Raw genomic sequence first — 11,790 nt, 5'->3', positions numbered from 1 at the left:
AAAAAATAGATGATCATCTCAATAGATGCTGAAAAACATTTCACAAAATTCAGCATACATTCATGATACAAATTCTCAACAAAATTCATATTGAGGGAATATACTTCAAAATAATAAAGGTCATAGATGACAAACCCAACATCATGCATAATAGTGGAAAATGGAAAGCTTTTCCTCTGAGGTCGGGAACAAGACAAGGATGCCCTCTCTCCCCACTTTTATTCAACACAGTACTGGAGGTCCTAGCCACGGCAATCAGACAACACAAAGACATAAAAGGAATCCAAGTCTGTAAGGAAGAATTTAAACTGTCACTATTTACAAATGATATGATATTATATGTAGAAAACCCTAACTACTCTACCAAAAACTATTAGATCTAATAACTGATTTCAGCAAAGTTGCAGGATACCAAATTAATACATAGATATCTATGGCATTCCTATATACTAACAACAACTAGCAGAATGAGAAATCCATAAAACAACTCCATTTACAATGGCATGAAAAAGAACGAAATACCTAGGAATAAACCTAACCAAGGAGGTGAAAGAATGATACTCTGAAAATTACAAGACACTCATGAGAGAAATTAAAGAAGACACCAATAAATAGAAATCTATCCCATGCTCATGGATAGAAAGAATTAATATTGTCAAAATCCTGCCTAAAGCAACCTACAGATTCAGTGCAATCCCTATCAAAATTCCAACAGCATTCCTCAATTAACTAGAACAAATGGTTCAAAAATTCATATGGAACCACAAAAGAACCTGAATAGCCAAAGCAATCCTGAGGAAGAAAAACAAAGCTGGGAGGATTACTCTCCCTGACTTCAAGCTCTACTAAAAAAGTAGAGTAACCAAAACAATTTGGTACTGGCACAAGAACAGACCCATAGATCAATGGAACAGAAGAGACAGCCCAGATATAAATCCATGCATATATGTTCAATTAATATATGATAAAGAAGCCATTAATACACAGTGAGGAAAGACAGCCTCTTCAACAAGTGGTGTTGGCAAAACTGGACAGCTAAATGCAAGAGAACGAAACAGGATTACTGTCTAACTCAATACACAAAAGTAAACTCAAAATGGATCAAAGACCTGAGTATAAGTCATGAAACCATAAAAGTCTTAGAAGAAAACATGGGCAAAAATCTCTTGAATACAATCATGAGCAGTTTTTTCCAGGACATATGTCCTCTGGCAAGAGAAACAAAACAAAAAATGAACAAGTAGGACTACATCAAACTAAAAAGCTTCTGTACAGCAAAGGACACCATCAGCGGAACAAGAAGGCATCCTTCAGCATGGGAGAATATATTCATAAATGACTCATTTGATATGGGGTTATCATTAAAAATATATAATGAACTCACATGCCTCAACACTCAAAAAACAAATAACAAATAAAAAAATGATGGAGGACCTGAACAGACACTTCTCCAAAGAAGAAATACAGATGGCCAACAGGTAAATGAGAAGATGTTCCACATCACTAATCATCAAGGAAATGCAAATTAAAAACACAATGAGATATTACCTCACACAAGTTAGAATGGCCACTATTCAAAAGACAAGAAACAACAAATGCTGTCAAGGAGAAAGAGAAAGGGGAACCCTCCTACACTGTTGGTGGGAATGTAAATTGGAGCAAATGTTGTGGAAAGCAATATGGAGGTTCCTCAAAAAACTCAAAATAGAAATACCATTTGACCTAGTCACTCCACTCCTAGGAATTTACCCAAAGAAAACAAGATCCCTAATTCGAAAAGACATATACACCCCTATGTTTATCTCTGCACTGTTTGCAATAGTTAAGAATAGTTAATAAGTGTTATTCAATACATGAATGGATAAAGAAGAGGTGGTACACATACACAGAGGAATATTATTCAGCCATAAAAAGAAAAGAAATCCTGCCATTTGCAATATGGACAGATCTAGATGGTATTATGTTCAGTGAAACAAGCCATGCGGTTAAAGACAAATACCAAATGATTTCACTTATTTGTGGAGTATAAAAACAAAGCAAAACAGAAGGAACAAACAGCAGTAGACTCATGACACCAAGAGGTACAAGTGGTTACCAAAGGGCAGGGTTTGGGGAAGGGGAGAGGGAAGGAGATTAAGGAGCACAGTAATTTGAAATCACAGTATAGGTTGGTCATGGTAATGGTAGTACAGCATAGAAAATACAGTTAATGGTTCTGTAACATCTTACTACATCGATAAATAGTGACCCTGCCGGAGGGGGTGAGGATTTAATGATATGGCTAACTGTTGAACCCCTGTGTTTTGTATTTGAAACCAACATAAGATTGTATATCAATGATACTTTAATAAAAAAAAGTTAAGGGACTAAGTGAATGCCAATGAGTTACAGAAGTTTTAGAAACAGCAGAAATCACTTATTGTTATGATTCTTATTAATGTTCCTAAGAGGGTAATGTATAAATTTTCCCCCAACACTGTTAGATATTCAATAAAGCCTTATTGACCCAAAAAGTAAAAATATGAATGAAGAAGATATGTACATATACACAATGGAATATTATTCAGCTATAAAAAGAAAAGAAATCCTGCCATTTGCTGCAATATGGGTGGATCTAGAGGGTATTGTGCAGGGTGAAATAAGCCAGGCAGAGAAAGACAAACACCACATAAGTTCACTTATTTGTGGAACATTAACAAAAAGCAAAACAAAAGGAACAAAACAGCAATGGACTCATAGACACTGAGAAGTGATAGTGGTTACTAAGGGGGAGGGGTTGGAGTGGGTGCAGGGGCAAGGTGGAGGGGCATAAAAGGGCACAATAATTCACAATCACAATATGTTGATTACAGGGACTGTTGAACCACTGTGATGTACATTGGAATCCAACATAAGATTGTATATTTATTATACCTAACATTTAAAAAAATAGACTGATTTGCCTTTGAGGGGACTCATGTAGTTTCATATAAATTTTAGGATTGCTTTATGTATTTCTGTTTTTTAAAAATGTAATTGAGATTTTGACAGGGATTGCAGTGAATATCTAGACAGTTTTGTGTAGTATGACATTTTAATAATATTAACTCATCCAATTCACCAATTAAGGATGTCTTTCCATTCATTTTTGTCTCCTTCAATATCTTCATTTGTGTTTTATTGTTTTCAGTATACAGCCTTTCACTTCTTGGTTAAGGTTTTTCATAAGTATCTGATACTTTTGGATGTTACATCATACTTAAAAGCTTGTGCACAGCAAAGGAAATAATCAACAGAGTGAAAAGGCATCCTGTGGAATGGAAGAAAATATTTGCAACTATCTGATGAGGGGTTAATATCCAAAGTACACAAGATATTCTCCTACAACTCAATAACAAAACACAACCCAATCACTAGATGGGAAAAGGACTTCAATATACATTTTGCCAAACGTGCAAATGGCCACCAGATATATAACAAAGTGACTTAACATCACTGATCATCAGGAAAATGCAGAACAAAATGACAATGGGATATGACCTTGGACCTGTTAGGATGTATATATATTTTTTATTTTGATATCGTTAATGTACAATTACTTGAACATTATGGTTACTAGTCTCCCCGTATTATCAAGTCGCCCCCACACATACCCCATTACAGTCACTGTCCATCAGCGTAGTAAGATGCTATAGAATCATTACTTATCTTCTCTGTATATACTGCCTTCCCCATGTCCCCAACCCCCTACATTATGTGTGCTAATCGTAATGCCCCGTTTTCCCCCTTATCCCTCTCTTCTCACCCATCCTCCTCAGTCCCTTTCCCTTTGGTAACTGTTAGTCCATTCTTGGGTTCTGTGAGTCTGCTGCTGTTTTATACCTTTAGTTTTTTCTTTGTTCTTATACTCCACAGATAAGTGGCTTATTTCACTGAGCATAATACCCTCTAGCTCCATCCATGTTGTTGCAAATGGTAGGATTTGTTTTCTTCTTATGGCTGAATAATGTTCCATTGTGTATATGTACCACATCTTCTTTATCCATTCATCTACTGATGGACACTTAGGTTGCTTCCATTTCTTGGCTATTGTAAATAGTGCTTCGATAAACATAGGGGTGCATCTGTCTTTTTCAAACTGGGCTTCTGCATTCTTTGGATAAATTCCTGGGAGTGGAATTCCTGGGTCAAATGATATTTCTATTTTGAGTTTTTTGAGGAACCTCCATACTGCTTTCCACAATGGTTGAATTAGTTTACATTCCCACCCACAGTGTAGGAGGTTTCCCCTTTCTCCACATCCTCGCCAACATTTGTTGTTGTTTGTCTTTTGGATGTTGGCCATCCTAACTGGTATGAGGTAATATCTCATTGTGGTTTTAATTTGCATTTCCCTGGTGATTAGCGATGTGGAGCATCTATTCATGTGTCTGTTGGCCATCTGAATTTCTTCTTTGGAGAAGTGTTTGTTCAGATCCCGTAGCCAGTTTTTTATTGGATTCTTTGATTTTTGTTTGTTGAGGTGTGTTTGCTCTTTATATATTTTGGATGTCAATCCTTTATCGGATCTGTCACTTATGAATATATTCTCCCATACTGTAGGATGTCTTTTGTTCTACTGATGGTATCTTTTGCTCTACAGAAGCTTTTTAGTTTGATATAGTCCCACTTGTTCATGTTTGCTTTTGTTTCCCTTGCCCAGGGAGATATGTTCATGAAGAAGTTGCTCATGTTTATGTCCAAGAGATTTTTGCCTGTATTTTTTCTATGAGTTTTATGGTTTCATGACTTACATTCAAGTCTTTGATCCATTCTGAGTTTACTTTTGTGTATAGGGTTAAACAATAATCCAGTTTCATTCTCTTGTGTGTAGCTGTCCAGTTTTGCCAGCACCAACTGTTGAAGAGGTGTCATTTCCCCATTGTATATCCATGGCTCTTTTATCATATATTAATTAGCCATATATGCTTGGGTTTATTTCTGGACTCTCTAGTCTGTTCCACTGGTCTATGGTTCTTTTCTTGTGCCAGTACCAAATTGTCTTGATTACTGTGGCTTTGTAGTAGAGCTTGAAGTTGGAAAGCAATATCCCCCATGCTTTATTCTTCCTTCTCAGGATTGCTTTGGCTATTTGGGGTCTTTTGTGGTTCCATTTGAGTTTTACAACTATTTGCTCTTGTTCACTGAAGAATGCTGAAGGTATTTTGATAGGATAGCATCGAATCTGTATATTGTTTTGGGCAGGATGGCCATTTTGACAATATTAATTCTTCCCAGCCAAGAGAATGGGATGAATTTCCACTTATAGTGTCCTCTTTAATTTCTTTTAAGACTGTCCCATAGTTCTCAGGGTATAAGTCTTTCACTTCCTTGGCTAGGTTTATTCCCATGTATTTTATTCTTTTTGATGCAAAATTTTTCCTGATTTCTCTTTCTGCTAGTTCATCATTAGTGTATAGGAATGCAACAGATTTTGGTGTATTAATTTTTTATCCCACAACTTTGCTGGATTCAGATACTAGATCTAGTAGTTTTGGAGTGGATTCTTTAGGATTTCTTATGTACAGTATCATGTCATCTGCAAACAGGAACAGTTTGACTTCTTCCTTGCCAATCTGGATGCCTTTTATTTAATTGTGTTGTCTGATTGCCATGGCTAGGACTTCCAGAACTATGTTGAATAAAAGTGGGTAGAGTGGGCATCCTTGTCTTGTTCCCAATCTTAAAGAAAACCTTTCAGCCTCTCACTGTTGAGTATAATTTTGCCTGTCGTTTTGTCATATATGGCCTTTATTATGTTGAGATACTTGCCCTCTATACCCATTTTGTTGAGTTTTCATCATGAATGGATGTTGAATTTTTTCCAATGCTTTTTCAGCATCTACAGAGATGATCATGTGGTTTTTGTCCATCTTTTTGTTTATGTGGTGGATGATGTTGATGGATTTTCAAATGTTGTACCATCCTTGCATCCCTGCGATGAATCCCACTTGATCATGATGGATGATCTTTTTCATGAATTTTTGAATTCAGTTTGTTAATATTTTGTTGAGTATTTTTGCGTCTATGTTCATCAGGGATATTGGTCTGAATTTTTCTTTTTTTGTGGTGTCTTTGCCTGGTTTCGGTATTAGAGTGTTGTTGACCTCATATAATGAGTTTGGGAGTATTCCATCCTCTTCTACTTTTTGGAAAACTTTAAGGAGGATGGGTATTAGGTCTTTACTAAATGTTTGATAAAATTCAGCAGTGAAACCATCTGGTCCAGGAGTTTTGTTCTGAGGTAGTTTTTTTAAAACCAATTCGATTTCTTTGCTGGCAATTGGTCTATTCAGATTTTCTGTTTCTTCCTGGGTCAGCTTTGGAAGATTGTATTTTTCTAGAAAGTTGTCAATTTCCTCTAGGTTATCCAGTTTGTTACCATATAGTTTTTCACAGTATTCTCTCATAATTCTTTGCATTTCTATGGTGTCCATGGTGAGTTTTCCTTTCTCATTCCTGATTCTGTTTATGTGTGCAGACTCTCTTTTTTTCTCTTGATTAGGTTGGCTAGGGATTTATCTATTTTGTTTATTTTCTCAAAGACCCAGCTCCTGCTTTCATTCATTCTTTCTATTGTTTTATTCTTCTCAATTTTATTTATTTGTTTTAATCTTTATTATGTCCCTCCTATTGACTTTGGGCCTCATTTATTCTTCCTTTTCTAGTTTCATTAATTGTGAGTTTAGACTGTTCATTTGGGATTGTTCTTTCCTGAGGTATGCCTTTATTGCAATATATTTCTCTCTTAACACAGCCTTCGCTGCATCCCACAGATTTTGTGTTGTTGAATTATTGTTGTTATTTGTCTCCATGTATTGCTTGATCTCTGTTTTTATTTGGTCATTGATTCATTGATTATTTAGGAGCATGTTATTAAGCCTCCATGTGTTTGTGGGCTTTTTCATTTTCTTTGTGTGATTTATTTCTAGTTTCATACCTTTGTGATCTGAGAAGCTGGTTTGTACAACTTCTATCTTTTTGAATTTACTGAGGCTCTTTTTGTGGCCTAGTATATGATCTATTCTTGAAAATGTTCCATGTGCACTTGAGAAGAATGTACATCCTGTTGCCTTTGGATGGAGTGTTCTGTAGATGTCCATTAGGTCCACCTGTTCTAATACATTGTTCAGTGCCTCTGTCTCTTTATTTATTTTCTGTCTGGTTGACCTGTCCTTTTGAGTGAGTGGTGTGTTGAAGTATCCTAAAATGAATGTATTGCATTCTATTTCCCCATCAATTATGTTAGTATTTGTTTCACATATGTTGGTGCTCCTATGTTGGGTGCATATATATTTATAATGGTTATATCCTCTTGTTGGACTGACCCCTTTATCATTATGTGATGTCCTTCTTTGTCTCTTTTGACTGTTTTGAAGCCCATTTTGTCTGATACAAGTACTGCAACTCCTGCTTTTTTCTCCCTATTAGTTGCATGAAATACCTTTTTCCCATCCCTTTACTTTCTGTCTGTGTATGTCTTTGGGTTTGAAGTGAGTCTCTTCTGGCAGCATATAGTTGGGTCTTGTTTTTTAATCCATTCAGTGACTCTATGTCTTTTGATTGGTGCATTCAGACCATTTACATTTAGGGTGGTTATCGACAGGTATGTACTTATTGCCATTGCAGGCTTTAGATTAGTGGTTACAAAAGGTTCATGGGTAATTCCTTTACTATCTAACAGTCTAATTTAACTTACTTTGTGTGCTATTACAAACACAACCTAAAGGTTCTTCTTTCCCCACCCCATTTTTCTTCCTCCTCCATTCTTTGTATATTATGAATCATATTCTGTGCCCTTTGTCTATCCCTTGTGCGACATCTATTAAGCCTTAGGATTTCTTCGATGTATAGGAGTCCCTCCAAAATGCGCTGTAGAGGTGGTTTGTGGGAGGTAAACTCTCTCAACTTTTTCTTATCTGAAAATTGTTTAATCCCTCCTTCAAATTTAAATGATAACCTTACCGGGTATAGTATTCTTGCTTCAAGGCCCTTCTGCTTCATTGCATTAAATATATCATGCCACTCCCTTCTGGCCTGTAAGGTTTCTGTTGAGAAGTCTGATGATAGCCTGATGGGTTTTCCTTTGTATGTGATCTTTTTTCTCTCTCTCACTGCTTTTAAAAGTCTGTCTTTATCCTTGATCTCTGCCATTTTTATTATTATATATCTTGATGTTGTCTTCCTTGGGTGCCTTGTGTTTGGAGATGTGTGCACCTCATGGCCTGAGAGACTATCTCCTTCCCCAGATGGGGAAGTTTTCTGTAATTACCTCCTCAATGACACTTTCTATCCCTTTTTCTCTCTTCTTCTTCTTCTGGTATCCCTATAATATGATTGGTCACACAGTTCTCTCAATATTCTTTCATTCTTAGAGATTATTTTTTCTCTTCGTGCCTCAGCTTCTTTGTATTCCTCTTCTCTAACTTCTATTCCATTTACCATCTCTTCTACTACATCTAATCTGCTTTTAAATCCCTCCATTGTATTTCATTTCAGATATGGAATTCCTTAATGATTGAATCTCCAACTTAAATTTGTTCCTGAGTTCTTGAATATTTTTATCTATCTCCATAAGCAAGTTTATGATTTTTATTTTGAACTTTCAGGCAGATTAGTGAGTTCAGTTTCATTAGGCCCTTTTTCTGGGGTTTGTGAGATTTTGGTCTGAACCATGTTCTTTTGACATTTCATATTTCTCTGTGGTGCCCACTACTGCCCAGAAGCTCCAGTCTCTGGAGCTGCTCAGTTTCTAGAGTGAGCTTGGGGGCCATAGGGAAGCAGAGCTGGTGCCTGTGGGGAAGAAAGATCTGCTTCCTGACTCCTGTCTGTGGTGCCTGTCTCAGGTGTCAGAGCCAGTGGGCAGAGCACACAGGTGTAAGCCTCTGCGCTTTGCGACTACAGCTATTGTAGGCGGGGCCTCCCTCTGGCTGGCCTGATGCCAGCACAGTGACTGCCGGTTTGCTATCTGGTGCCAGAAGGCTAGGAGGTAGGCTCAGCAGGCTGCGTGCCACAGTGGGGGGCCTTGGAGCTGAGCAGGCAGCCAGGGGAATGGAGCACCTGAAGCTCCCCAAAGTCCCAACCAGCTGCACAGAGTGCACCCAGACAACCCCGTCCAGCTCTCCCCTCCCCCACGCAGCCAGCTCAGTGCAAACCCCGCCCCCTCAGCTGCCTCTCCCACTGCCAGGAAGCCTCTCAAACCACGTGTCCATCCCTAGTCCCAGAGCGGCCAGGTGTGGAGCCCCTCCTCCACAAATGGCCGAATCTGTCTCTCAAGCACTTCACCAGTCTGAGTCCCCCGATGCCCAGAGCACCACACAGTGTAGGCTTCCACTCCCAAAGCAGAGCTCCAGGCCTGTACCCCCTCCCCCGCTCCACCTCTCCTCCTCCCGCTGGTGAGCTGGGGTGGGAGAAGGGCTCGGGTCCCACCTGATAAAGACCCTCGTGCACTACCCTGTGTTGGTGAGGTCAGCTTGGCTCGTGAGGTCCACATGCAGCCTGGTCCAGCCCTCCCTCCTGCCGCCGCTCCAGGGCTAGTTGTAGCAATAGCAACCAACCATACCTCCATACCACTTGCAGCCCCGGGAGGAATTCTCCGTCCCACCTCCCACGCCGCCATCTTGAATCCTCCGATGTATATTATTTTTTTAAAATAAATAACAGGCAGTAGAGAAAAAAACCCTTATACACATTTGGTTGGAATGCAGAATGGTGCTCCACAATGGAAAAGAGTAAGAAGTCTCCACAAAAAGTTAAAAAAAGAAACTATTATATGATCCAGCAATCCAGAATCTGTGCGTATATCTAAAAGAAGGTGATCAGGACCCTTGAGAGAGAGCTCATGCCCATGTTAACTGCAGCATTATTCACAATAGCCAAGACGCATAAACAGTACAAATGTCCAGCTGTAAATGAGTGGGTAAAGAAAATATTGTATATGCATACAACAGAATATCATTCAGCTTTAGAAAAAAGAAAAAATATTCGTATTTGTGACAACATGGATGAACCTAGAGGACATTATGCTAAGCGAAATAACCACTCAGAAAAGGACAAATACTGCACAATTTCATTTTAGATAGGAGATATCCAAAATAGCCACACTCATAGAGGAGAAGAATAGAATAGTTGTCAGGGGTGAGATGCAGGAGAAAATGGAGAATTGATTTTCCACAGTGTAAAGTTGCTGTTACATAAACTGAGTAAGTTCTAAATATCTGCTGTACAAAAGAGTACCTACAATTAATGATATGATATTGTGCACTCTAAAAAAGAGCAACAGGAGAGATCTAACGTTATGTGTTATTACCAGACAAGCTTAGGTGTAGTAGTCAAAGAGACACACATTGCACTTTAGGGTCAGGTCTGGTTTAAAGACAATGTAGACGTGAAATACATCAGAGGAGAAAAGGTTGAGACAAAATGATGTGAGCCATTATTCAGGAAAAGGTAAGAACCTTTGGTCATCAAATAACAGGCCAGTTTAGCAGATTAAGAGGGCAGTGAGATGTTTGAGTTTTAGACAGTATCGCCCTTGAAGAACAGTGTTACATAATAAGTTAGATGTTTTACAACTGGAGACAAAAAGATCAATTAAAAGTTATAAAATTCTTCTTCAGCATCACCTGTGACTATCCGAGAGGAAGACCTTGTTAGCAAGTCACTGAGATCCCCTTTCCAAGTTAAACTACATATGCCCAGTTACAGACTTTTACTTCTTGTACAGTTATTTACAATGTCATTTAAACAAAAACTTTTGGTGAAAAGAAGAAGTCTGTGTGAAGACCAATATTTCCACTAAGTAAAATAATGTAAAAATCCCACGCTTTACCATCAAAAAGAAAATTCCCTTTTGAAAAACACTCTGCCCAGGGCTCCCTTCATGTCTCTGTTCCTCAGGCTGTAGATGAAGGGGTTCAGCATGGGGGTCACCACCGTGTACATCACAGCCATGACAGTCTCCTTAACAGTAGAATTGTCAGCAGATGGGCATAAATAGAGACCAATAATTGCCCCATAAAACAGAGAAACCACAGAGACGTGGGAGCCACAGGTAGAGAAGGCCTTGTGGATGCCCCGAGCAGAAGGGACCTTGAGGATGGAGGACACAATTCGTGCATAGGACAGGATGATGAGTAGGAACGGGATGACGACAATGAGGCCTCCAATGGTAAATATCACCAGCTCATTGACTCGAGTGTCAGAGCAGGCCAGCTTCAGCAGAGCAGACAGGTCACAGAAAAAGTGGGGGATCACATTATTTCCACAAAAACACACTCTGGCCATGAGCAGGGTGTGTAACATGGCATGGAACGTGGTCAGCACCCAGCACAGCCCCACCAGGGACAGACAGAGCCTGGGGCTCATGATGGAGGTGTAGTGCAGGGGGAAGCAGATGGCCACATAGCGGTCATAGGCCATGGCCACGAGGAGGAAGCTCTCCAGGTCTCCAAAAAACAGGAAGAAGTACATTTGGGTCAGGCAGGCAGCGTAGGGAATGGATGGGACCTGCCTCTGCATGTTGTGCAGAAAAGTGGGCATCGTGACCGAGGAAAAACAGAGGTCAGAGAAGGACAAATTGCTGAGGAACAAATACATGGGCGTGTGGAGGTGGGAGTCCAAGCGGATGAGGATGATGATGAGGAGGTTCCCCATGATGGTGATAACATACATGGCCAGGAACAGGGCATAGAGTAGGTCGGCCTGCTCTGGCCTGATAGGCAGTCCTAGTAGGAGGAACTCTGATGTGACAGATTGATTCTTTCCTATCAT

At 39.3% G+C, this 11,790-nt stretch overlaps 1 protein-coding gene across 1 annotated transcript; it reads right to left on the bottom strand.

Annotated features, from left to right (window-relative positions):
- Positions 1–10,851: 10,851 nt before the first annotated feature.
- On the bottom strand, positions 10,852–11,790 carry LOC108392674 (olfactory receptor 1E5-like). The gene has a single exon (XM_037022816.2). The coding sequence runs from the start codon at positions 11,788–11,790 to the stop codon at positions 10,852–10,854; it is 939 nt and encodes a 312-aa protein (XP_036878711.1).

This window comes from Manis javanica, chromosome 4, assembly GCF_040802235.1.
Source record: "Manis javanica isolate MJ-LG chromosome 4, MJ_LKY, whole genome shotgun sequence".
Classification (NCBI taxonomy): Eukaryota; Metazoa; Chordata; class Mammalia; order Pholidota; family Manidae; genus Manis; species Manis javanica.
This window is presented reverse-complemented; position numbering and strand designations above follow the sequence as displayed.

What these genes read in the sequence shown, in the direction of transcription:
- LOC108392674 (XM_037022816.2), bottom strand. Translation starts at nt 11,790, where the DNA reads ATGATAGGAAAGAATCAATCTGTCACATCAGAGTTCCTCCTACTAGGA.